The sequence below is a fragment of the Brienomyrus brachyistius genome, chromosome 7, assembly GCF_023856365.1.
Source record: "Brienomyrus brachyistius isolate T26 chromosome 7, BBRACH_0.4, whole genome shotgun sequence".
Taxonomy (NCBI): Eukaryota; Metazoa; Chordata; class Actinopteri; order Osteoglossiformes; family Mormyridae; genus Brienomyrus; species Brienomyrus brachyistius.
In genome coordinates this window covers 21,312,288-21,339,350 of record NC_064539.1, presented here as the reverse complement: position 1 = coordinate 21,339,350, position 27,063 = coordinate 21,312,288, and the positions used below count along the sequence as shown (strand labels likewise).

General features: G+C 49.9%; 1 protein-coding gene across 4 annotated transcripts; it reads left to right on the top strand.

Annotated features, from left to right (window-relative positions):
- The first annotated feature begins 497 nt into the window (after window positions 1-497).
- Window positions 498-18,635, top strand: pdlim5b (PDZ and LIM domain 5b). 4 transcript variants are annotated; one of them, XM_049019571.1, is made up of 14 exons: window positions 507-648; window positions 736-997; window positions 2,631-2,765; window positions 7,649-7,800; window positions 12,856-12,892; window positions 12,984-13,471; window positions 14,247-14,413; window positions 14,658-14,688; window positions 16,364-16,482; window positions 16,764-16,971; window positions 17,064-17,244; window positions 17,330-17,450; window positions 17,767-17,882; window positions 18,327-18,635. In XM_049019571.1, exons 3-14 carry the CDS (start codon window positions 2,667-2,669, stop codon window positions 18,414-18,416), a joined length of 1,809 nt encoding a protein of 602 aa, XP_048875528.1. In that variant the 5' UTR covers window positions 507-648; window positions 736-997; window positions 2,631-2,666; the 3' UTR covers window positions 18,417-18,635. The 4 variants fall into 4 exon arrangements, with proteins under 4 accessions (XP_048875529.1, XP_048875528.1, XP_048875532.1 ...); XM_049019572.1 differs by lacking the exon at window positions 736-997 and having other exon boundaries at window positions 498-648; XM_049019575.1 differs by lacking the exons at window positions 507-648; window positions 736-997 and adding an exon at window positions 1,276-2,405.
- Window positions 18,636-27,063: the final 8,428 nt, after the last annotated feature.

Sequence of the window (27,063 nt, the reverse complement as noted above, 5' to 3'; positions counted from 1 at the left end):
AGGAGTGATGCGGTTCTAAAATGAGAATAAGGAATATAATGAATACAAACATACAACCTCTTAACTAATTAATGACAGCGGTGTATGTTACAAAATGAATTATGTATGATCCGTGGTCTGTATTTCGTCAGTATGATAGCCCAGTACCAACTACAGATCGAAGGATTATAGGGACAGGGAGCGATCGCTGTGTTTCACCACTAGAGGGCACTCGGAGATGCCGCATTGAAGGACCCATGTTACGGAAAGGACTCGTGAGACGATCTAAGATGATGAATAACAAACCCTTTAAGGTGCATTTTCTAACAGGACTGAAATATGGTCGGAAGAAAAGAAAAAAGCGTAAATAAATAAAAATTCAGCCCAGTAGTTTAATTCACCCCGTTTAACAGGATTCGTGCAGTTTTAACTGTCTCTTTTCATCTGCGATTTACTCAAGAAGGAGGAAAGTTTACAGCCAATAAACAGATTACAATATGAGCCTGTGCCTCTTCCATTCTCCAGCATGTGGCGAGGTGCACATGCCACATGACAAAGATCAGGGGATCTCAACTCCTCTATCCGACAGTGACAGTCAGGGAGCCAAGTGACTAAACTTTCAAACGCCCGATTTAAATGACGGCCGGACGTCGAGGAGGCCGAATACAGGTGAGTCTTAGTGCAGGTGACCAGGACATCGGAGAGGAAGTTACCATTAATGCAGAATCAGCTGGACTCCTGTGCGGTTCTCTGCAGGTGCAGTGCTGTAATGAGCACATAAATCTGCGCCTGTGTGATCGCATGTTGTGAAAGTGAGCGACACACGTCGATCGCCCACGCCGCCTTTGCGGCTGACTCGGCTCCACACTTCCCACCGCCGCGGGGCATCGACGCGGAGGAATTCGGGGCGGAAGTCTGCGCGTCCGCTCGGGGGCCGGAGCCGCTAGATAGTCAGCCTCGGCAGGGCGAAGGAGAGCGCCGCTCCGCTAGCATCGTCGCCGTCGTCCGGACCGCAGAGGTGGGTGACACGCAACAGGCTACCGGTTGCCGAGGACCGATCCGTCCGAGTGTGAAGCGGAGGTTGTTCGTTAAACTTACCACACCGTTACTAACAGGTTCACTGGATACGGAAGCGCTGCTTTTGCGTGTAACTCTGTCCCTGTGCTTCCCCTTTCGATACATTAGTAATAATAATTCCGGTGGCTACTGCGTTATTAAAGATCGGGGAGTGTGTGGCGGGGACCGGAGCCGGCGAACCGGGCGCGATAATGCGCACGGCCGCGTCTCTATGGGAAAAAGAAGACGCGAAGTTGAGTGACATTAAATCGTGTTAGCAAGTCGTGGGAAAATAACGTGGTGTTTCTCACGGCACAATTAAGCAACGCACAGGTCTGCGTTGCAGGTCAGTCACATGTACTGGCTGTACTGTTGTCGGGTGCAGGTCGATCGCTGTCACTGCTCCTGGAATTGGGTCTAAAGGCACCTCTGAGGTTCCTCATCCTTGGAATAGGCTCCTGAAGCCCCTCCCAGGGCGATGGGATCCATGGTTCTTGGAGGGGCTGCCTGACTGGTGTTTTTTTTTTAATCATGATTTTAATTTGGGTTTTGTCATATTTAACACAGGAGAACTGTACGATTGTATCACAAGTGGAATTATTTTTGAGAAGTAGAAGATGTTTAAGCTCGTCCTGGGACGATCTGGCTTTTTGTCTTGTGTTGTTTCCCCTGCACACCTGGCCCGTGAATCACCTGCGAGCTTTGTGCCATGCCGGGCTGCCGTGCCGCCGCGAATCTCTCGTGTCGGACGTGGCACCATGAATCAGCCATGAATCATCGCACAGCTGTCCCTGGTGAACGCTGCTTTTATTGCTGGCAGCCCCGGGGGCAGTCCGCCCTTCTTTGGGTCGAGGGTGGAAATTTGGGAAGTTCTGGCCGTAACTGTGATGTTTTCCTGGGACATTGTTGACATACCCTGGTTTAACGGATTTAATGATGTTTAGAAATGCGATCTTGTATATTCTAGATAATTGTGTCTGGTGTATGTCAACGCGGGATAAACAGAAATGGTTTGGTTCCGGAAGCTTCTGCACACTCTGCTGAGGAGAGACACTCCCTCTGACTGAGAGCATAATGGAGCTGTCAGAGAGGATACACACCCTTAGGGGGAAATGAGGGGAGGGTTGTCTGGGCAAACATGAGGGAAAGTCGGAGAAATGGCACCCTTGCCTGCCTGAAATGAGAGGCTGCTGGCTAATGAGCGAGCCGTTGGCTAGGTCACGTGTTGCCGTGGTTTCAGTGGGTGGGGTTGCAGGTGATCTCTCAGCAGGGAGTGTACTTTGACTCATTCCTGTGGCTACACCCACTGCTGTGAGCAGACCTGCTTATCCCTGTGTCCGCTCCACGTAAATCGACCGTTCGGCACTGTGGTGAGCGAGTGCGGCAGATTGCCACTGTTACCTTGCGAAAGGCACGCTTCCCGTTCCTCTCTGACATGCGGGGGGGGGGGGGGGGGGGGTGTGTAGGACAGAACATGCTGCTGCCATTGGGGGGCGCTGTTTGTCTCCTGTCCTTTTGGAGTGCGCTCGCCTGGGAGTATGACGCTGGTGTGTAAGGGGGCTGTTTGAGTTGACGTGTTGCCTTTGCCTTTGCAGGACTGATCGCGCCCTCCTTCAGCGAGACCAGCTGACATGAGCAGCAGCTACTCGGTGACCCTCCCTGGCCCCGCCCCCTGGGGCTTCCGGCTGCAGGGGGGGAAAGACTTCTGCATGCCCCTCACTGTCTCCAAGGTACATTCCAGCCTTTCATCCCGCCTCTGGAACCAGCTTGAGTGTCCTGTATGTATGTAGGCCTGGGCTGGTCAGGGGGAAAGGCCTGGTGCTGATGGCCAGAGCCACAATGGGGCGGGGCCTATGTTATAGGACAGGGGTGGGCTTTGTGTGAAGGCGGGGCCTTTGTGATGGGATAGGGGTGGGCTTTGTGTGAAGGTGGGGCCTTTGTGATGGGATAGGGGTGGGCTTTGTGTGAAGGCGGGGCCTTTGTGATGGGACAGGGGTGGGCTTTGTGTGAAGGCGGGGCCTTTGTGATGGGATAGGGGTGGGCTTTGTGTGAAGGCGGGGCCTATGTGAGGGGACAGGGATGGGCTTTGTGTGAAGGCGGGTCCTATGTGATGGGACAGGGGTGGGCTTTGTGTGAAGGCGGGGCCTATGTGATGGGACAGGGGTGGGCTTTGTGTGAAGGCGGGGCCTATGTGATGGGACAGGGGTGGGCTTTGTGTGAAGGCGGGGCCTATGTGATGGGACAGGGGTGGGCTTTGTGTGAAGGCGGGGCCTATGTGATGGGACAAGGACAAGCTGACCTCTTCGCACGGTCAGTTTGGTAGCATATTGGAATTCAGCAAAAGGGGGAAACCTGAGCTGTGGGAAAATGTCTGCCTCGCGCCAGGGTGAGATTGGGGCAGGGCGGGGTGTGTACTGGCAGCACTCCCAGTGCCAGCGTGACGACAGAGCGGTGTGTTTGGGCCTGTGAAAGCTGTGGGAGGGACTCAGGCTGGTAGCAGAGAGCACAGTGTTAGTCATCCTGCATACCAGGTAAAGACGGCATCAGACCTTTGCTGAGGTGGGGGGCGGTTACTGTGGATATCCCCTCCTGAACCTCACAGCTGAGAGTGGTGAGGTTCACACGCCATGATGTCCGAGTGTTTTTCTGCTGTGAACCTGTGTGGCTTTCCTTCTGCCCCAGACCACTGGGGATCTCCCCCGGGCAGGATCTACGGGCCAAGCAAAGGGGGTCAGCACTCTTCCTGCTAGCAGGACAGTTTTAGGAAAACATTCCCCAGTCCAGCAAACCAGGCTTGTCCTTTGACAGCTGTTCACAGATCTGTCATTTAGCCCTGATTAAAAGTTTGGATCTGTGTGTGAGTAATCTGTCACATTAATTACTATTGTCTCGTCTGAGCCGTGGGGTTTGGCACCTTGAGGCTCTCAGCAGAGCCTTGCATGGTCTGTAGGGCTTCTGTTCTGCTCATGGGGGTTTCACTCACACCTTTCAGCTGCCATGCTGTGTCAGATGATTTATTGGTTTGTGTCCCGGGTTGTTTCATTAGCCTCCAGGAAAGAGGGTGTGAAATAGCTTTAGCAGAGACCTGGTTCTGAGTCTTCAGTCAGTTAAAGTGACATTCCACTGTGACTGGCCTCCCCTGGATGGGAAGTGGTTTGGCTCGCACTGACCTCACCCATCACGGGGCGAGAAGGCCTCTGTTTCCAGTAAGCCGCCCTGACGTTTGTAAGGGACAGGGCTCCTGGTGCGGTTAGGATTAGGGCTCTGGGTGGCCTTTGAGCTGGCTGACCTCTGCTCCACTTCAGACCTGCTGTTCAAACCGCTGCGCGACCATCTGGCAGTTGCTGTGTGTGTTCTCTGATAACGAGTGTGATGTTGCGTCATGTGGCATTGCCCAATTGCTCATGTGTTCAGAACCCCAATGGATGAGGTGAGAAATGCCCCTGAGTGCCACGTGTGTTTGCTCTTAGGGGGGGCGGGTGGGGTCACATGGGCTTGTTGCTGATCTGCGGCCATCTGGCATGTTTGTACGATTCCTAGCCACACTACCCCTGCTTCTTCCATAGCCCGATCTCCAAGTTTTCTTCGTCGGCGGCTGGTTAAGTGATTTTCTGTGCTTTGAGTGCACCAGTCGGTGGGTAGTTAACTAGCGTTAAACCTGGGCAATGTGGGTAAGCTGTCTGCGTCGGCTGTGAGGGGCCCCAGCTCAGATGTTTTAGAGTCAGAGACGTATCTGTGCTCAGACATGTTCTGTCAGGCTCAGGCGGAGTCTAGGCCTCTTTCATAAGAGTGCAGGGAAAACCACAGGTATGAGCTGTGGTTAGACACGAGGCAGTTGAATGACCTACCCAGATATTCAGATCTTACCCCGTGGGGTGTTGGGGAGGGGGGGCTAGTCTTCTCTTTTCTTCTTTCCTCTGTTTCCGCCTGGAGGTGGGTCAGCTGACCTCCCTGAGCCTCTGAAAGGCGCTCTGTGCTCATTTGTTGTTGTACTCTGTCCCTAGAAAGGCTGGCACTGAACACAGCGTGTCCACTCTTTGGGACAGGGATTGCGGTGGGTCGGGTTCGGCTAGTTTTACTGCTGGCTGTACCGACATGGCGGTCCCACTGTGTTGGGGGTTTGGGGCGGGATGGGGTGCACTGTCAAGCCTCTGTTAGGACTTGCCAACATTCCCTTACGGCATTAAATTCCAAGCTCGCTCTCATCCTTATCTTGCAGTAACCAGCAGAAGGTTGGTACTACTCCGCTGTAAGTGTCGGGTTTGAACGGGCTCCTCGGGGGAAGTGCTCGGGGAACAGTCTGATCCTCGCTTCTAAGCTCTCGCACCCACCGGCTGCCTTCTTGGCCTGCCTCTGGTAGATGTATCTCCTCTGGGCCAGGTGAATCTCTTCTGTTTAGATGACAGCACCTTGTGGGCTGATCCTCAGAGGCTTGTCCTGACCTGAAAGCCCTAAGAACCTTGTTGAAGTTGGTTTTGATGCGGATGTGGAGGACAGACCTCCAGGGAATCGCCCATCTAGGCGGTGCACTGGTGCTGTGAGACTGGGTGTGTGGTGCTGGCTGCCCTGTTCAGCTGGCTGCTCTGGTTTCCATTGGTCTGGTCTGATAGGACAGGAGGGTGGAGCCCCCCCCCCAGGGGCTTAGAGGGGAAACGGCTACACCCCATAGCTTCAGTTTCAGTGCCAGAGCCTTACATTCCTCCCTGGGGGTGTAAATACGAGTGTCCTGTTGGTGAGCTGGTGATCAGACACTGATCGCGCTCTCTGTGCTGTGGTAAACAGGCTCGTGTACTGGTACCTTCAAGCCTATCCTGCAGCCAGCTGTTTGCGTACAATGAGGTAGTTTTACTGAAGGGATCAGTCTGATCAGGCTGCTGGGAAGTACCGTTGCACGACTGTGGCTTGTGGGTGCCGCTTCCAGGAAGTGGGCGGGGCTTGGAGACGCCGTCGGACCATTTAAGGCCCACGCGACGGTTCCTTGATCCCGCATGAAACTGCAGAGGCGTTCACTTCCTGTGGGCCGGCTTCCTGGAGTGACTTAACCATGAATTGAGAGGCGCGTCTGGGGTCTCAGAGGCATGTTGGCCAGACCAGCTCGCTCCAGGATGAGCTCGGGGCCGCCATGTGCCTGGGACAGCCGGCCTCCATGGTCTTCTGAGCGCACTGAGGGCCCTTCTGCATGCGGGGGCAGACGGCTGTGCTAGCAGGGATCCCCAGGGACTGGAGAGCAATGATCGGGTGTCTGACGCTTGGGTAACAGGCGTTTGCCCTCTTTGATGTGAGTTGTGGCAGTGTGGTCCATTTCAGCAGGATAAAAGTATAAGAAACCTTTTATTTGTTTCAATAAAAGTGTCCATCCCCATCACATCAGCCATCATTTCCTGTTTCTGGGACCATCCGACCAATAGCTATGCACGGGAGGCGGGGTCCTGACCAGTCAATCAGATCTCCTATCCTATCCTATCCTATCCTATCCTCTCTACACAGATGTCACGAAGAGAGGACCATCTATAAAGCTTGATTTGCTCCTCGAGATTAATTTAAATAGCAAAAAATGTCTCGAGGGAAACCGTCCGACTGCAATTGGATCTGAAGAATTTGCTGTGGTTTTCCGCTGATAACTTGTCATTAGCGCTAATTATATTATAGGGAGCTCAGATGGAAGCAGTTTCGCACTGAGGCTCATTTGCTGAGCGGTTAAACACTGTCAGCTCTCAGATACTCCTGCTTCTATCTTATTGTCGCTGCAGGGGATTCTTATCGCCGTAGTTACTGTGTAGGATGGGATGTTCCGCAGAAAGTGCCTGTCACCTTCGTAAGCCGGACTGAGTGATCGTCCGACCGTCCGTCTTGGAGCCGGGCGGCGAGACCCAGCTGTGCTGTTCCATCCCGATTGTTTTCTTTTCCTGATTAATCGATGGCGGTAATCAAAGCCACAGGATGGGCAGTTTGGATGGGAGCCTCTTCCCTTTAAAGCCCCAACATCTGTTCCTGCTTCCCTAACGTGCCCATAATGGGCAATACGGGGGGGGGGGGGGCGCTGCCTCCTCTCCCCACACGTGCCGGAAGGTTCCGGGCGGCTATCTCTCAGCACCAGGCTCTTCCCCACATGTCCGCAAACTGGCTCTTTTGTTTTAATTCGCTTTTGGCCGAGTGGCAGATGGAACGGCAAGATGAGGTCCGTTCTGCGTGTTTGTGATCGAAGGTGCTGGGTTTATAATCATTAAAGACAAATAAAGCTACAAGAAAACATTCTTGTAAACTAAAATAGAATAAAGTAAAAAAAACTATGAATGAAAACTGTCCGGCTGTCTGTGTTTTCTGTCCATTTTGAGGACATCGGTACATGATGTTCACTGTGTATTCATACAGGATCCTCTAAAGATCAGACTAGAAATGAAATCGATAAAACTAAAATATATAAAAAGAATAGAAAAAAAATAAAAACACAATAAAACCACACTGAAAACTATGTAAAACTAAACTAGAATTCAAATAAAAAATTAGGAGAACATAGAAATAAAACCACCCGCTTTAACACCGGGAAGGGTGCCGGCTTCTTTCGGCCGCGTCATGCAGCCAGTGGGATCTTACTGGGTCTGTGTTTTGGCAGCTGACAGACGGCGGGAAGGCGGCAGTGGCGGGCATCGCAGTGGGAGACATGGTGGTGTCTATTGAAGGGCACGCCACCGTTGGCATGACTCATCTGGAAGCCCAGAACAAGATCAAGGCCTGTGTGGGGAACCTCAGCCTCGCCTTGCAGAGGTAAGCGTCTGCCACCTACATGCTGCTCTGTCCCTGGGCCCGGCGTGTCCCAGTCGTGATTTACACATGCACAAACGGGTCGGTCCTCTCCCTGAGGTCTCTGCCCGCAGATGGGTCTCCAAGGAGCAACTTCTATATGTTGGATGCGCAGCAGATTGGCTCCTTGTCCACACGCACGTCTGCAGTAAACATCCGGTAGTACAATTTCTAAGGAATTCTAGGGAATATCAATGGCACAAGCATTGATCTGGTGAGACCCAGAGGAACTGCTGACCGTGGGTCGGTGTAGCCCATTGACAGGGTCTCCATGAGGGTCTAATGTCCTCCTTGTGAGCAGAAGATTTAGAGGCTGATTTAGCCCAGTGGAGGAGTGTACCTGTGTAGGGTGTGGTAGTGTCACTCTAGAGCAGGTGTAAGCAACCCTGATGCTGGAGGATGGGCTGCAGGTACATCAGCACATGGAGCCGGAAGCCTGTCCCCAGTGCCTGGTGAGGAAACATCAGTCTGTTTTTGCTGAACGAGATACCTTGGGGTATAACGTCTTTGTGGGGTAAGTGTTTTCAGTTGGCGCGTCACCTTGTGGAGACAGTGTAACGTTACCTGCAGAAGTTTTCAGGCCTGGTGGTTCTCATTTTTGCTGGTTTCATATGAACTTTCTGCTGGAGTTGTGTGTCACGTTCAGAGCTGCTTAAGTTGGAGCTCGACCTTGTTTGTTGCACTTAAGTGATTAATGACGGTTTGTGTTTAGCTCACAGCTAAGCATCTCTGCATCTACTTTAGCCCAGTTTAGTTCTCTGATAACACGGTGCAGAGTCTGTTCCAGAAGGATCCAGTTATGCCAGACCCTCTGCTGTAGCATTAAGCAGCCACACTGCATGGTTTTAGTCTCGTTCTGTGCACGCTGGCCTTGTGAAACCGTGATCTGACACAAAGGAGCAGCAGCAGCCTTTGAATTTTGTTTTGCGTTGAATAAACCGCAGTATGTATCTCAGCCTGTCAGTTCGGCCTTGTTGGTGAAGTCAGATGGTGCCTGAACGCATTTCGCTGTTTCTCTGTCTTTCTCTGTCATGTGTGGGAGGGGGATCCTGCCCTCACCGAAAAATATGCTGGAGAAGAAGCCTGAGGTTTTCTCTCCTTTTGTCTGCCTGCCCCGTTACTGGGCGGCTGGAGTCTCGCAGGCGTCTCGGCGTCAGCTTTTATGTCACGTCCTACTTTCTTCCTCTCCATCTGGGAGAAAGATGGAGCCCGCAGCCCCGTTACTGGAAGGCTGGCAGCCTCGAAGGCCTGCTTCGTCTTGTTCCGCCGGAGTGCTGTTTCCGTGAGGGCCCGCGTGGGAGCTCCACCTGGCCGGAGCTTTTGTAGGAGTGCCGTTGAGTTGAGGTTGGCTTTTTGGTGACAAATGGTTACAGCATTTTCAGGAGCTGCCCTTTGCTGACAGAGTGACTCCGAGGCGAGGTGAGCATGCATTTTCAATAAAGCTCTTTAGAAAAGAAGGTAGCTGGCTAGTTTTTACGAGTTTTATTTGAATAATAATAATCGATACTTCATTGATCCCAGTGGGGAAATTCTCTTTATGCCTCCCCCAACTTGCTCTCTGTAGATGACAGCCAGCTTACAGATGTGCTGAGGCCAGGCTCGAACCTGCAACCATCCGCTCACGAGCTCAGAGGCTTGGATCACTGAGCCACACGTTTGCACAAACTTCAGCTATTCAGTCAGTATCTGGATTGTGTTGTTACCGCTGCCCCTGCATCACCCCGTCAAGGTTGTGCTTAATGGTCCTGTTCCACTGAACTGAGTGAAAACATCCCATACTTTGTTCTGGCCTTGTCCGCATGTGTGCATGGGAGCTGTTCCCTGATGGAGCAGTCCGGTCATTTTCCAGGCCCCCGGTATTTGGGAGCCTTGAGTCATGAGAGAAGAGAACGAGCACAGCAGAGTGGTGGATGCTACAGTTTTATTGCCTGGAGCAGAACCACAGAGCACTACTGAATTCAGCCTGAGCCACACCAGCACGCCCGGCCCGCTCCATAGAAGACTCATTCCGGGCCTTGCCGGCCAGAACCCTGCAGCTAGCCGCTAACCATCTGGCCCGTATTTGTTTTCTATGTGGCTGAGTTTTTATGGAGCGTGTGGTTTTCATAAATCGCTCAGACTGCTTTCCTGCTCAGATCCACACGTTTAGCTGAGGAGCTGCCCTCTGCTGAAAGAGTACCATCCCTTCCAGGGTTTCACTCAGGTAATGCTTGTAGGCCACTGACAGGGCGCTGTGTTGCTATGGTTTTAACAGCTGGGGGTCGATGACACTGGCAGCGTAGTCGTTAATATGAAAATAAAGGCTCCACCGCCCTCCCCAGGAGGCTCCTGGCTGCAGCCCACACTGGCCGGGGTCCTACAGCCATGTCCGGCCACGTGGAATCGTTTACCCTGGCAAGGATCTGGGGCTCCTCGCTCAGTACCTCTCGGACCTTAAATTGTCCTCAGGGTCCATCCTACTGGATTGCCATCAGTCGCGGAGAGGACGAAGCCAAATGTTTTTGTTATTCTTCAGTGGGATGGGAACTCGAGCCGCTTGGGCACGTTTTAGGCCACAGTCAGAAGGTCTGTGGCAGATGATGTCAGCTATGAACTGAGCGCTGCCTTGTTTTGCGTGCATTTCGGCCGTCTTTAATGTAAGTGATCGTACTGAAAAAGGGCTGACAGGTTGTGTCTGTTTGATTTTTTTTTTTTTCTCATTGGAATTCACTCTGTCCATATTTCCATACCTCCAGACTCGGATTAAATGTTTGCTTATTGAGGTTTGGTCAGTCAGGGTTATAAATGCCAGAGGAATCCTTAGATATGAGGGAAGAAGGAGGAAAGCTGCGATTTGGGGGGGGGGGGGGGGGGTTTGGTGAGAGAGCCCTGGCCAGCTCCAGGACAGCAGGGGGCAGCACTGAAAGGTGGCAGATGTACAGTAACATCCCGACTGCTGGATGCTGATTCGTTAGCTGGAAATATGGAAGGTGCCTGTGTGTTTCATGGGAACGTCGATATAGGTGCTCTCTGAACACTGAGGGCTATTTTTATTGGCTTCTAACAAAACAAATTACAGGTTAAATCACGTCCGTAACCTTGATTCTGTTGTGGTCTGTGTCGGGTGTGAAGGCTGAGTTTGGTGTCGCATAGAGGGTTAGTCTCCATGTTTCTGGCCCCTATCTCTGACTGTCAGATGGTGTGACTTGGGGGGGAATTAGTAGAACGTGTGTGTGGACGAGTTCATGGCCACGTTTTGCTGGGGGGGGGGGAGGGGGAAGGGGAAGGGGGGCGTTTGAGGCGTGAGCCTCCTGTTCACGCTTGTTAAGTCTGTCTGGTGTCACAGCTGCTCAGTTTATTAGGAATCCTGCTCAGAGCGGCTGCGTGGCCAGACATGACCCGGGTACCAGTGCTGTGGAAATCTTGTGCTCCCTTTGCTTATCCTCGCTTACAGCTCATCTTTCACAGTTTAGACCCTGCCCTCTGTTCATTCTCACTTACAGCTAATCTTTCACAGTTTAGACCCTGCCCTCTGTTCATTCTCACTCACAGCTAATCTTTCACAGTTTAGACCCTGCCCTCTGTTCATTCTCACTTACAGCTAATCTTTCACAGTTTAGACCCTGCCCTCTGTTCATTCTCACTGACAGCTAATCTTTCACAGTTTAGACCCTGCCCTCTGTTCATTCTCACTTACAGCTAATCTTTCACAGTTTAGACCCTGCCCTCTGTTCATTCTCACTCACAGCTAATCTTTCACAGTTTAGACCCTGCCCTCTGTTCATTCTCACTTACAGCTAATCTTTCACAGTTTAGACCCTGCCCTCTGTTCATTCTCACTGACAGCTAATCTTTCACAGTTTAGACCCTGCCCTCTGTTCATTCTCACTCACAGCTAATCTTTCACAGTTTAGACCCTGCCCTCTGTTTATTCTCACTCACAGCTAATCTTTCACAGTTTAGACCCTGCCCTCTGTTCATTCTCACTCACAGCTAATCTTTCACAGTTTAGACCCTCCCCTCAGTTTATTCTCGCTCACAGCTAATATCTTTCACAGCTCAGAGCTTCTTCTCTACAATTATCTGTCTCACAGCTAATCTTTGACAGGCTAGACCCTGTCTCTCTGCCGATTCCTTGTCTCACAGCTAATCTTTCAGACTTTATATTTTTCATAGTCTAAATCATAATCTTTCCTTGCATGCCCCTCCACCTCCTGACAAAGATGGGGGAGATTATAGCAGCAGACTCGTACTGCAAATGTGTCTTCCCCACCTTCATGGGTTAATAGTGTGTGTGAACATTGTTGTCCTTAGCTCAGGTCTTGTGGTTTGTGTTGACGTTCTCTATCCTGGGTCCTGGTCCTGAGGCCTTGAGCGTGGGTCTGGTCGCTCCCGCAGACAGAGAGGAGAGCTTTAACCTGATATTCCGAGAGGTGGAGGGCTGATCAGGATGGTTCTTGCGGGATGGATGTGGGGGGGGGGGGATAGTGACAGGGGGACAGTGATGTGGAGCCCTGACTGCTTTCATACGCGGTTTGGTGTTGAATGATCGAGGGTGCCTGGATGGGGTGTGGATGTTCCCACCAGGGGAGCAGTGGGCTGGAGAATTCGCTCCTTACACTGCGGTCCTGGGATCTTTTTTCCCTTGTATGGACATTATCTCTGCACTTCTTGATTTGTTCCAAATATAACATTATTATTCCTTCTGTTGACATTGGATTCCGCCAACGGCTCGTCCTGTGTGGGCAGAAGCGGGATGGCCCAGCCGGACGGGGGTGTGCGCTCCCCCTACCCGGCGCCTGATGGAGTAGCCCTGTCGTTCTCTGTGGCTGGGTGTGTCTTCCGCAAACTGCACCCCCGTGGTCACATGACCCTGCTGCGGTCTCTTTCTTCAGCCGCCGCCAACGAGCCCATAAAGATTTTAAGATAGTTAGACGTTCACTTTCATTGGGGTTTTAAAGGCCTCTGTCTCCCTGGTGTTGGAGGGATGTCTGTCTGTTCCTGTTCTGACTGGTTTTTATCATTTTTTTTTTTTTACAGGGTCTCCGGTGTGTTGAAAGTGGCCCCAGCGGCGAAGGTGGGTCCACCTTGAGTCTAGTCGATGCTGCTGTGCTTGTGCCCCCTCCCCTGTTCCTGGGTCACGGACCTGTGTTCTCTCTCATGTTCAGGAGGAACCTCAGGAGATCATTAAACCGGTTCCTGTCAGCCACCCTCCTGCGGCCACCGACACCAGCAGCCCGGCTGCAGGCTTCGCCTACAACAAGACGGCCCGGCCTTTTGGTGGGGGGGCCTCTGTGAGCCCAGCTCCTTTCTCATCTGCACCCAAAGTGGCTTCAATCCCATCAGCCTCTTCTGCCTTTACCCCTGCTGCCCCTAACCCCGCCCCTGCCCCCACCTCCACCCCATCACCCCAGCCCCCATTCCCCATTGGTGGTACTGCATCTCGTCCTGCCGCATCACTGAGCTCCAGCCAGAAGCCCAGCCCCGGTCGCTCCACTGTCCCCCCTCCTGCCAGCACCTCTGGCCCTGTGGCCCCCCAGCCATCAGTGTACAACACGCCAATCAACCTGTACTCCAATGAGAATGCCTGTGAGGTGGCTTTGGGACAGAGGCGGGGCCTACTGGACAAGCAGGGCGGAGCCGAGCACCTGAATGGGTAGGTACAGCCTCTGGACCCTTCCTCTCTCCTTAGGGCTAGCAGGCAGGCTTCCTGTGGATCTTAGGGCTGCAAGACATAGATCACGGAGGTCATCCCAAAAACCCGCACTCACAACAGGCCTCCATGGGTCAGGTTCCCCACCCCGGCCATAGATGAACCTCTCTGAATCTCTTTAATTAAAATCCTACCTGAATCATCACCAGCAACACCTGTCAGTAATTAGAGCAGAAACTCTGTGCTCTTACTCATGGTTTTGAGGCGTGTTGTTTTTGCCTCGACTTTCTATACCCAAAGAGGGTTGATCCTCTGAGGAGGGGGGGCTCTTGGCTGTACCGTGTCTGCTGACCTGCCGCCTCGTGCCTCGACGGCTGCCGGATGCTGGTCGGCTCCCAGATTACTTTGCATAAGCAGTCATGCATCAGTAGCCTGTTAGCTTCAGTCTAACAGTTGTTTGTCTCCAGATCCTGAGGCTTCAGCATTTCATTGGCTTGACCGAGTTCCTCTTTGAACAGCTGTGGTTGGGTACTCTAGGGAATATCCCACCTTTGTACGTTCAGTCTGAAGCTGAGCTCTGTTCATATGAAGTGGTATTAAGGGCTTTGGACAGACGGCTTTGTGCTTCGGTAAGCTTTAAGGAATTTGTCTAATGCAAATAGCCGCAGCACGGGGATGAGGCCGGACGTCGGCCGGTTAGGATTCTGTGTGCTTTTGGGGGCGGAGCTTCGACGGCCCGTGCGTGCGACGGCCCTCAGTGACAGTGTGTCTGGCCCAGGGCCCCGCGGAAGCCCGTGCCGGACCTGAAGGTGGAGCCCCCGCACGGCCCGCCCCCGTGCGACGTGGGGAAGAAGCGCCTGGTGGAGGATACAGAGGACTGGCACGCCCGCAGCGGCACATCCCAGTCACGCTCCTTCCGCATGCTGGCCCAGATAACCGGCACCGGTGAGTTTTACCTGAAGGACTGTTCTGCTACTAGGAGTAGCCAACAGAGATGCTACTTGATGCTAATTAAGAAAATGTCCCGTGCTTAATCTCTGTCTGACGCCATGATGACCATGAAAAAGGACCTTTTTTTTTTGGATGGTAAATGATGTGCCTCTGATTGACCTTTGACCTTCTATATGGAGCTCAGTTGTATGAGGCATTCTGGGTAATGAAGTGTCACTGTCTTGCTTTCCTCTGTCAGAAAAAGGCACGGAGAACATTGCTGTAAAGAAGTAAGTGTGTCTGACTTCAGCTCCGTGTGACACTAACCCTCTCGGAACTGACCCAAAATGATCACTCTTCGTGCTTATTCTGTTTTCCTCCTTTCCTTCCTTCATTCCTCTTCTCCTCTGAGGGACAGACTGTACTGAAGTGAAGCCTTTGCAGTGATAATCCATTGCACTGGGTAAGACCAGCACTCAGATCTTCAGTAATCTCTCAAGTTTACAAGGCTACAGTGACCCCTTGTGGTCACGGCATGCAAAGTCATTCCATTTTTTGATGCAAAATGTATTTATTCATTTAGATTATGAGGTATTCAAAGGGATATTACTTTTTCTAATGCTGTCCAGTTTAGCAATGACTGCTGCATATGTTATCTGCTTTTATTACTAACAGTTCCACTTTCTCACCCTTAGATGGCAGCATATCCATTGTCTGTGTGATTTTCACTGTCAGTGTCTCTGTAAATTGCAAGTGGGCCACATTCTGAGTGGATGGAGATATTGGACTGTGTAAGAGCATAATTATGAGTTGCCCCTTCAGTCATGGCAGTGGTTCCTGGTCCTGGCTCTGTTGTGGGGGTGGCCCCTCAGTGCCCTCCAGGGCCTGGCTGCCTGGGAGGATGTGGGCTAACGCGTCTGTAGCCGGTTATATCTGGCTGCCTGTTGTGCCTAGTTTTCTGTTGCAGCCCTGGGTACATTCTGGACAGGTCAGAGCTTGGTGAAATCCCCTAGTTGGGTTGTATGGGTGGGGTGGTGGATTCACCTCCAGTGCGTCATTCGGATTGGGTACAGTAGCAGCGTCAGCAGCCGAATCGGGACAGTGGGGGCTGCTGCCTGCTAATGGCCGACCTTGTGGGCCCTGTTTGTGCTGCTTTCTGTCGCCTGAGGTCCCCGGTGTGGAGCTGCCGCTCACAGCTTCCCGCTGACACACGGCGCTGCTTCGTAACGCCGCGGTGTGATTACTGCGGATTTACTTGCACAGCATGCGCTGCCTCCCCTCAGGCACCTGTCAGCAGGGAGCATGTCTGTCTGTCTCCTGTCTGTCTCCTGTCTGTCTCCTGCTGCTCATGCTGTCTGTCTCCTGTCTGTCTCCTGCTGCTCATGCTGTCTGTCTCCTGTCTGTCTCCTGTCTGTCTCCTGTCTGTCTCCTGTCTGTCTCCTGCTGCTCATGCTGTCTGTCTCCTGTCTGTCTCCTGCTGCTCATGCTGTCTGTCTCCTGTCTGTCTCCTGTCTGTCTCCTGTCTGTCTCCTGCTGCTCATGCTGTCTGTCTCCTGTCTGTCTCCTGCTGCTCATGCTGTCTGTCTCCTGTCTGTCTCCTGCTGCTCATGCTGTCTGTCTCCTGTCTGTCTCCTGTCTGTCTCCTGCTGCTCATGCTGTCTGTCATTCTGCTCCCCCTCTCTGCTCTTCCTGCCCCCCCTTCCTAGTCCCTTACTTTCTCCCCCTTTCTCTTCCTGGCCTTTGCCCCCCTCCTCTTCTTGGCCTCTCAATCCCTCTCTCTCTCCTCTTCCTGTTCCCTTCCTCCCTCCTCCTCTTCCTGACCTCTCCCCACCTCTACATCTTGGCCTCTTTCTCCCTCCCTCTCTCTCTCCTCTTCCTGGTCTCTCTCCCTCCCCCCCCTCCTCTTCCGGGCGCCTTCCCCCTGAGCCCCACGCCTTTCTGTAACACCGTCGTCTCATTTCTCAGTGAGACAGTGGTCGAGCCCCAACCCAGCACCCACCATTCTTCTGCGTCAAAGGTTATGACCAAAGCCCCTGCTGGCACCTCGCGGAGCAGCCCTGCTGGAGCGGCGCCGGGCTTCAAGGGTATGACCCACCCTCCAGGAAACTGGAAAATGTTGGTTACTTTAGCTTGGAAGAGCATTAAGGGGCCCAGAGTAGATGCTGATGAAGTGATGAACTGTGTGTGTTTATTCTTTTGGAAGATTTTTTTCTTGTGGCCTTGCATGCGGAAGTCATCAAGGGCCACTAGGTGCCGGATTGTTGTGGGGTCCTGCTGTGCACCTGGGCTGAGCCACGCCCTACAGCCCCCCCTGTTGGTGGGTTATGTATGCTTGGTAGTAACACCCTTCCCTGGCCCCATGCAGGTCTGGCAGCCTCCAAAGGTGTTGCTGAGAAGGGTCAGGTCACGACCCTCCCTGGACGTGTCGGCCCCGGGGCTCCGAAGGGCCCAGTGTCGGACCACCCTGTCCCCCAACCACACCCCAAGGACCAGGACTCACTGGTGCAGCAGGCCGAGCACATGCCTGCGGGCACACGTACGCCCATGTGTGCCAAATGCAACAAGGTCATCAGGTAAGGCGGCCGCCCCCCTGCTGCGCCCTGCCCCTGCCTCGTTCCGCTTGTGTGCTTAACGCCCCCCTCCCTCCCCGGGGCTGTGTCCGCAGGGGCCCCTTCTTGGTTGCCATGGGGAAGTCGTGGCACCCCGAGGAGTTTAACTGTGCACATTGCCACACGTCTCTGGCTGAGGTGGGCTTCGTGGAGGAGCGCGGGTCCAACTACTGCGCCCACTGTTACGAGGAGTTCCTGGCCCCAGTGTGCACCCGCTGCCGGCAGAAGATCCTGGGGGTGAGTACACGGCGGAGGGATGGGGGGGGGCACCCGGAGATGTGGCGAGCTGGGTGTGATGTATACCCCGCGACTCTGTCCGCAGGAAGTGATCAATGCTCTGAAGCAGACGTGGCACGTACGCTGCTTCCTGTGTGTGTCCTGTCAGCAGCCCATCCGTAACAACACTTTCCATCTGGAGGATGGGGAGCCGTACTGCGAGCGGGGTGAGACTCTGGGCTGTGGGTGGGGTTGTGGGTGTGAATGTGGGAGGGGCCATGGGCTGTGGGTGGGGTCATGGGAGGAGCCGGGCTGGGCTTCTCGGTGGATTAGCTAATGCTCTGTGTTTTCGTGTCTGGTCTGAGCTGTACTGGTTCCAGTTCTGATTAATAGCTTTGACTAATCATATCACTCTAAACCAAAAGTATTTATTTTTTATTTGGTAACAAATCCTGAAGATTTTTTGATGTGCTTGTGTGTCGGAGTTAACCTGCTCATTTCTGTAGTGATTCTATAATAATTTCATTAAAAACGGTTTTGCAGACTATTACAACCTCTTTGGTACAACCTGCCATGGCTGCGATTTCCCCATCGAGGCTGGAGATAAGTTCCTGGAAGCTCTGGGATTCACCTGGCATGACACCTGCTTCGTGTGTGCGGTATGTGTGTGTGCGGTATGTCTGTGTGTGCGCGTGTGTGTGTGTGTGTGTGTGTACAGATTTGGGATACTTAATTCAATAAAAATGTATAAAATCTGCTGGTTTTACAAAATATATATCACATTAAAAGCAACCAATAGCTTTAAGTAAAAAAATCCATTTCTAGTACTGGTAAATTATAGAGTTAAAAAGTTAAAAGTTCAATTGACAAGCGGTCTTAATGGGTGCTTTTTAACAGGAAATGCCTTTTTTGTCGGTAGTGTCCCTTTGGGAGCCAGTAACTGCAACCGAATGAGTCCATCAAAAGACACTTAGAATATGTCAACGAAACCAATAAATCAGCAACCTATTTACATAATTACGGAAACGCCCCAATACTTTCTGTGAGCACTGTGTATTATACATAATGCTGCCATTATGACGGTCACCTGTCCCCCTCCTCAGGTGTGCAGCACGAGTCTGGAGGGTCAGACCTTCTTCTCCAAAAAGGACAAGCCCCTGTGTAAGAATCACGCCCACACGGTCAAGATCTGAAGCTCACCAGCGATCAGGAAGCTTGCCGACGGGAGACTGGAAAAATCTTCACCCTTTTCACAATTTTTTGCTTTTTCGGTTTCGATTTTGGTTGCTTTTGGTTTAGGGTGATACTTCATGTGTTTGCTAATTCTGCTGTTGATTTTGGCTGCGGAGATTGACGTCAAGCCATTGTACGCGTTTCTGTAATCACAATAAACCTTTCCTTTTGTGGAGTCATCCGCAGTATCTTCAGTGGGCCGTCCAGCACCCCTTCTCCATATGATACTTGAGGGTCTGCTGGGTTTCCCGGCAGGTGGTGTTGGTATCAGGGGTGGGACAATGCAATTCAGAGATCGTTTTTTATTTATTATTTATCAATTATTACTTTTATTATTATTACTCCCTCAAAACGGCGGCAGTAACTCCTGTCCTCAAAACTTGATCTGGATCTAATGTCTGTCTAATTACAGACCTATTTCTGATCTTCCATTTCTAGCAAAAGTCATGGAAAGAATGGTAGCTACTCTATTTGACTTTCTTCAGGAAAATGCTCTGAGTCCTGAGTGCATGTGAATCATGAGGTCTTCATTTTCCATCTGTCCTCTGTTAGTATCTCTGGTATCACCTTATTCTGGTTAAGGTCTTGCCTCACAATCAGATGACAGTTTATCATTCTAGGTGCTCACAAGTCATCTACTTGTCCTTTTAAGAGTGGTGTCCCTCTGGGAGCAGTTCTTGGTCCCCTTCCCTATTTAATTTGCATCCTGACTTTCACTGACGCGCGGATGATATTCAATTATGTCAGTTTGCAATCCCCCACTGAATCCCCTCCCAAAGCATTAATGCCATACATCTCTAATTTGAAGATTCGCATGCATGATAACTTTCTCAGACTACATAGGACTAAAACGTCAGATTTATTTTTAAGTCCTCATTATCTAAAGCACCTGATTTTCCAGTCTGTATTGATGGTGTGTATGTCAAACCTGTTCCTGTTATCTGAAATCTAGTAGTATTATTTGACCCATCACCAAATTTTGTATATTTGCAGATCTGCATATCAAGTCCCTCACCAGAATTGCATTTTACCACCTTTGTAATATTGCCTGGCTTCAGCCATTTCTAACTAGTAATGATGTGTGAAACTCTGATTCATGCGTCCATCCTGTCCTGTATTGACTACTGGAATTCCTTTCTCTTTGGCCTTCCAGCTACGTCTTTATGAATGGTTTAGTTTATTCAGGACTCTGCTGCAGGAGTCCTCACCCATAACAGGCGCTCTGCTCACGTCACTCCCATTCTTCCACAGTTCCGCTGGTTGCCAGTTCTGTGCTGTATCAAATTCAAAATCTTGTTACTCACCTTCACAGCACTAATGGCCTTGCACCCTCGTACCTCAGTGACCTCCTCACCCCTTAGCCTCCCCCAGTCATCTCACTGTAATCTGCTCCTTGTCCCTCATCCCAGGTTTCTCACTATGGGTGGCAGGTCATTCAGTGCCTCTTCCTCAGTCTCTCCCTGAATGTTCTTGGCTTCCCACTTGTAAATCTGACGTTCCTGTTTAATGAACATTTTCCTCCCTGTACTGTAAGGCACTATAATATAACATTATTATTATTATTACTTTATATGGATCAGACCAATGATGAGACAGTATTTATAGGTGACCCCACTTTGGGTGTCACCCAGGCCGTTTGCCTGACGTGTTCTGTTCTCCATGTTCTGTTGGGTCCACTATCTCAGCGAAGCTCAGTGGTGTTTCAGTGGGTCCTGGGAGCTTCTTGGAGATGTGGGGGTCCCTCATTCCACCAGTGGGCTGGTTTAATGGTGCACTTAGCCTAAAGCAGGGGTAGGCAACCCTGATCCTGGAGTGCCGGTATCCAGCTGGTCTTCCATCCTACCTGGTGTCTGATGAACATCACCAGATATCAGACAGATAGTAACTCATCAGGTAGGACAGAAAACCTGCAAGATACCATTACTACATGATCAGGGTTACAAACCCCTGAACTAAAGTTAGTGGAAGTTTGTTTCTCATAACAAATGGCTGCAAAGTTGGCAGGTGTCCCCTGAAATGGTCTTTCCATCTGGCATGTTACGATGGTCTCTCCCTTTGGCATGCCACAACGCTCCCCCCTTTGGCATGTCACATTGGTCTCTCCCTCTAATATCTGTCAGAATATCTGTCACTATCACTTTTAAATTTCTCTAAATGTGATTGTTGGTCTCCGCTCTGCAAAATCTAAATCTTCATTTCCTCCTGTCTGCTGATTTTCCTCTTGTGTAAATATATGATCTGCATTTTAGAAGGTCACACCCATACTAATGGAGGTGTTGTCTCACAGACCACCCCCCTCCTCAGAATGGACCGTACCAGCAGTCTTTTACCACAGGCCATGCTGCCCCATCCCCACCCTTATGGACCAGAGAATGCGATCAGCTTCTTCCCGAATAACCTAGTGTGTAATTTCTAATACTGAGTAACTTAATTTACATTAAAATGGTGTATATGATTTTTCTGGAATTTTAAGCAGAGATTTTATCAGTCTACAGCTATGTACCGTCTTGAAGTTTTTAACAAGTGTCATTAGTAATAATGCATTTCTTACACACAATGTTTGCGTATGACGAAGTTCTATTTTTCCATTTTAACCACTGTGGGTAACTCTTGATGCTGTATAAACCTGATTTATCGTGGGCTTATTGTACTGAGAAAACTGAAAGTGTTGGTTTGTGCTCCCCAGACTAATGGCCTGCTTTCGCGTGACTTGCACTGTCTGATTCCTTAGTTCAACAATTCTAAGCAAAGTGATTAAGAGCTTAACTGGAACACCATGGGCTGCCAGCAGCCGCATTCGAGCTGGAAGCCGTACCCTGATAGCCTCTGTCAGCTGGGCCCACACACTGGGCTTCACCGGAGTCTCCTGGGACAGCCAGCCGTCATGGAACTTAGTGTGCGGGGGGGGGGGGGGGGGGGGATTTGCTGTGAGACGCTTAACTGAACTGACCTAAAGTGTCTCCCTGTGCAACTCTGCTCTGTCTTCAAAACTATCACTTCAGTTGTGTTTCACAAAAAAAAAATGCATTTTCTTAATCGTGGACATAATTAGTATAAGTGGAGGCGTGTTTTCAGCTTGTATTTTTAACAAACTTAGGATTCCACCCTTTCTGAACCTTCCAACAGCAGACCTCCAATGGCATGTTTACTAGGAATAACAGCGGCCCCGGCACTCAGCTGCATGGGTCCCAGCGTTTGCTCTGAGACGTCGCTGGCTGGGTTTCCATAGAGGAGCAGGAGGATGTTTGGGAGAAAGTCAGAAGGGAACGGATCCCCGCAGACCTCGGTGGCCCCCCGACAGCCCGTCGCCAGATTCTCATGCAGCTGACAAAGTGGTGTCCTGTGGAAAGGTGACCTTTCAGATGCAGGGCAGGTGATTTTCTATGCAACAGGACCCACAGTACACATCTCCTGTAAATAAATGGGGTTTATCCACATTAAAAGGGTGTTTGATAACATGTCAGTATGCTTGTCACTGGGTTTACCCTGGATCTGAGTGGCTAGCTCCGGTACTGACACCCATTACTGGATTTTAATGCCGACTGCATTATCGCTGCTCTGGATCACTGGATTTTGGCACTGCAAATCTACGCAGCTGGCTGTTTCTTTGAATCACTCAAACGGTGACAGATATTTGGCTGAGATAAAAGCCAGTGTAATCTCAGAGTGAGCTTTCCCAGTAGAGAGAGAGTTGTGTGTGAGGTACGATATTTTTTTAGATATTTTTTTCTTCTTGTGAGAGAAGATTGAGTTATGGAGCAGAGTAGGTAAAGTGAAATATCCACTTTTCCCTGCATTGGGAGGGTGACTGATCTTTTTCAGATCCTCACAGTGTCCAGCCTTAACATGTCCTCTTGCCAGGGGATTGTAACATGGAGAGCTTACCGGGTCGTACCCTCCAGCATGCAGCCTCTGTGGAGCGGCGGCTGTGCGAGCAGTGTGGCCCAGACCTATTACTCTAAGCAGCTCCAGCTGTTGCTGCGTGCCATATGGTCACACTCACTCCATCTCGGCCTTGACTGCGAGCACCACCGGTCTGGGACTATGTGCCGGACAATGCTGGGAAGCAGGTGTTGGGGAGATGGTGTGTATGTATGCATGTATGTATGTATGTGTGTGTGTGTGTCTGTGTGTGGATTATGTTTACAGCTCTGAAAAAATTGATAGATCACTCCAAATTTTTTAAGAATCTGCATTGTTTAATCCTGGTTCTGCTGGCAGAAGGCTACACTGCGAGGCAGGCTGCTTCCAGGCTCAAAGTTTCTAAGACAGCAGTACACAAGAATAAGGTGAAGCAGGAGACACTGGGAACGACCAGAAGCCAGCCAGGTAGAGGGCAGAAGCGACTTTCTAATGCCAAAGATGGCCGTTAGTTTATCCGACAGTTTCTCGTGAACCGTAGGATGATCTCAAGTGACCTTCAAAAGGAATGGGAAACATTAAGTGTAGGTGAAGTGCACTGCAAGGACAGTTTATAACAGGCTCCTAGATGCAGGACCGAAGACCCATAAAGCCCTTCATTATTGAGAAGCAGGGAAGAGCTGGAGTTCGTAAAAAAAAAAATTATATATATATTTTACATACCCATAAACTGAGAAATGAGTGCTGTGGCCTCATTTTTTTTCCAGAGCTGTATATTACATTGTGGGGATCAAATGTCCCACATAATATAAAAAAGACATTTTTTGACATTGTTGGGACCATTGTTCAGGTCCCCACAAATATCTGTGAATGCAATCAGAAAACTAAAACTATTTTGTTTGGTTACTTATGGTTAAGGTTAGAGCTGGGTAGGGGTTTGGTCATCATGTTGGAATTAGAGTTTTCCCCATAGAAATTAATTGAGAGTCCCCACAAAGACATAATTACAAACCTGTGTGTGTGTGTGTGTGTGTGAGAGAGAGAGAGAGAGAGAGAGAGAGTGAGTGAGAGAGTGAGTGGACAGTGGATCATTTTGGCATAAACCTCTGAGAGTTCATTTTAGGCCCCTGTGCATTCTTCATAAATGGATAATTTCAGACATAACCAACATGCTCCTGCAGGTAGACCAGGGGAGTGTTAATATGCAAATCCACTGTGGTCTGCCTCAGCAGACCCACACACTCAGCAGCAGGCCTGCACTCCTGGGAGTGTGTCAGTGCCTCGGTATGTATGCGAGGACGTAATGAGGATAGCAGTTAGCGTGTGTGTGTCCTTTCACAACATACCTGCAGACCCTCCATTATCAGAATGCTTTAATACTGCCTCATTGCTCTAGTACCTTAGAAAAATGTTACCATGGTATTATGATGTCAGTATGGTTGTACTGGATTGTACTTTTTGTGTTTTTCTATTTTGTTCATGGTACATTTAATATAAATATGATGTCTAATTTCAGTGCTATGTCAGTGCAAAAAAACATTTGAAAACAAGCCTGGTATAGGATATTTAAGAACTAGGGCTGGGACTTTAACGCGTTAATTTCGATTAATTATTTACGGAAAAAAAATAAATAAATTTTTTTTTACTAATTTTATTCGCACTATTCTGTCCTTGCTAATGTGAGGGCGCAGTTTTTTAGCTTGACAGATGGCTAACAGGCTTCTCCAACAAACATCTGGGAAGCAAATCTTGCAGTTTGAAATGTTTACTAGAGGAGGCACTGTGAAAATGAACACATAATATATATATTACAACTCAAACAATACACAATAAATACTTTGCATTTACAAGCGGTTAAATTAACTAGCGAATAGCGGGATGCTAATATAACATTGTAAATCCTATTGGCGCGCTAGCGCGATTAGCACTTCAGTGTTTATATTGCCTTTTTCACAGATCGCGAACCACTTAACAGCTTATGAGGCAAGTGTATAAGGTAAATAATTATACCATTTTAGATGGTAGACACAGCACTTTATATTGAACTGTTGGTCTGTTTATTTTTGGCCAGGAATACTTGAGTGAGTTTTTGACTGAAATGGTGTTTTGTTTTTCTGGTTTTCTACACGATGTTTGAAAAATGGGAGCAGTTGTCAATCAGTACTTTGGCATTTTTGATAAAAAATATCCAGTGTTCCGAAACGAGTTTGCTCTGTGGTCTTTTTCACTCATCTATTGGTCTGTGTAGTAGAGTATACGCAAGATTTTGAAGTTTAAGCTTATGTATATAGATTCATTCATCAACCAAACTTAAATTTCTTATTTCTAATCAAATATTGAAATGTGATTAAAATATGATTAATTTCGATTAATTAATTACAAAGCTTATAATTAATTAGATTACTTTTTTTAATTAAGTCCCACCCCTATTAAAAACATGTTATTGCCATATTACAATATAAATAGCTTTACACGTGACCACTGTATTTTAACTGAATATACATTGTAATACTGTGTAGTATACCATGGTATATTGATGGCCAAATTACAGTGGTTTTACTAGTCCTACTATACTATTACTTTGATAATTATATCACAGCACTTTGTTTGTACGGGGTGGCTGCTTTCCAATGTGGAACATGGCATTTGTGCACTGTGCTCTGTTGTGTGTATCAGTGAAATGTGATTTTGCCAGGCATTGGGGAGGAGGTATGTGGGATTGGTGGCAGTATTGTGTTGTGGGGGAGGAGGGGGTGAGAATGATGGGCCCAGCAGCTGTTGTGAAGGAGACAGTGCTTGGGTGCCTCCCTCCCGTCTAATCTCCTCCCTGAGCTCCTTCGCCGGATCGACTCCAGCTTCTGCCTCCTGGTGTATTCGCCCCCTGTCCCTCCTCCCCCCGGGAGTTCGCTGCCCTGCCAGGGCCACAGGTACCTCCTCGCACCTGCGGAAGACGCTCCTCTGCCCACTGTAGTGCCACAGTCCACAGAGCTGCATGTGAGACAGACATTATAAGACATATGGAGGAGGCTGGATGCTGTTGAGCAATGAATTCCTCTGTCCATGCAAAAGTCTATAAAATTTCTTTGAAAGAATCTTTTAATTCCTGGAACTAACGAGCAAGTCACTTTGCCCCAGGTGATAACTGGTGCTGGTCTGCTGATAAATGCTTACAGGGGAAATTAGCAGAAGCTGCACAGAGTCTGAGTGAGACAAGATGCCTGGAGACACATGTCTGGTAGAGGCTCTCCACAGTGACTCCTCACTGGCCTTTGTGGTCTTCTCCTCTTGTGTAACATCTAAAGGGAGAGAAGGTTACGTTCCAGAACCACAAGCCACAAGTTACGTGGTCTGGGACATGGCGTTGCAGACTGCACCAGACTGCGTTCTGAGTGTCGATCTGAACCACACTGCAGGTGGGGTGGAAAACTGCAGCCTTGATTCAGAGATCAATCGACCAGGTGCCGTAAAGTCCATGACGTAGCTGACATCACTGCTGTTCCACCCGCAAGATCTGGGAACAGCTTCCTGTAATCTTTCCTTCACCTGAAACACACCATTAAGACTCCAGTTCCTGGTGTGAAGACCATTACAGTCTGACCACAATGGCCGCGAGGTACAGAGGGAGGCAGGTTAGCTGGTTAAACGGAGGGAAAAATGAATTTCAGTAATGAGCTGGGGTAGGATAGGTCCTTTGGTGAAAGGTTTCCGCAGGAAAGGATACTGCCAGCATACGCATCAGAAGTGAGCCGCTGGAGATGGGGGAACCATGTGGGGAGAACCCACCTCTCACCTGTGCTGCCCTTTGTCAGTCTGTTAGCATTTATGGTGCTAGGAGGAACTCATCATCATGAGGATCATGGAAGATCTGACACCGTTTGCTGCTGTGGAAGGAGAAAACTGCTAGAGTGAGGAGAGAATGCTGAGAGTCTATATCCCTGAGAGTCTGCGCCCTACCTCTGTGTAAGGTGGGCTTCCAGTAAGTGCGAGCCAGCTGTGTGTGTGTGTGTGTGTGTGTGTGTGTGTGTGTGTGTGTGTGTGTGTGTGCATGCATGTGCGGGGGAGGAGGGGGGGTTATGTATATATTACATTTTGGGGGCCAAATGTCCCTACAATGTAATGAAAACCTGTTATTTTGACCTTGTGGGGACTTTTTTCGGTCCCCACAAGGGGAAACTTAATTTAATAATATTTTTTTAACTGCAATCGACAAACTAAAAATGTCTAAAGGCTTCTATTTGGTTTGGTTACTTATGGTTAAGGTTTGGGCTGGGTAGGGGGTAATGCTGTCATTGTTAGGGTTAGGGTTGTGCCTATAGAGACGAGTGGAGAGTCCTCACAATGATAGGAATAAGCCTATTTGAACTGTGTGTGTGTGTGTGTGTGTGTGTGTGTGTGTGTGACATTCTCCCACTACACGTTTCTACCCGAGCGCCTTTGGCCACCTATTTGCATCTGCATGCAGCACAAAAACCACCATGAGTGGAGCCTCTGGTCCCATCGGAGCAGCCTGTGCTCTTTAAAGCTAGCCTCTTGGCGGTGGCTTGGCAGCGTTTCTCCTCTGGGAAGCGCTCCAGTAGATGTTCATTGTATTGCACTCCAGGACTGAGTCATTGCTCTGGATCTGTAGTCCAGACCATAACCCTCCAGCAAAAGGCTTAGCCGTATAGGTTTGATAGTAAGGAATGTTGTCTGTGTAGACAAGGTGATAACGGGACTCTCCTGCAGATCTGGACTCTTCTGACAGTC

Bases quoted from the DNA above. Each gene is read 5' to 3' on its own strand.
- pdlim5b (XM_049019572.1), top strand. From the start codon at position 2,667: ATGAGCAGCAGCTACTCGGTGACCCTCCCTGGCCCCGCCCCCTGGGGC. The intron at 13,472-14,246 runs GTAGGTACAGCC...TGTCTGGCCCAG, and splicing joins GGAGCCGAGCACCTGAATGG to GGCCCCGCGGAAGCCCGTGC. The intron at 17,245-17,329 runs GTGAGTACACGG...CTCTGTCCGCAG, and splicing joins GCCGGCAGAAGATCCTGGGG to GAAGTGATCAATGCTCTGAA.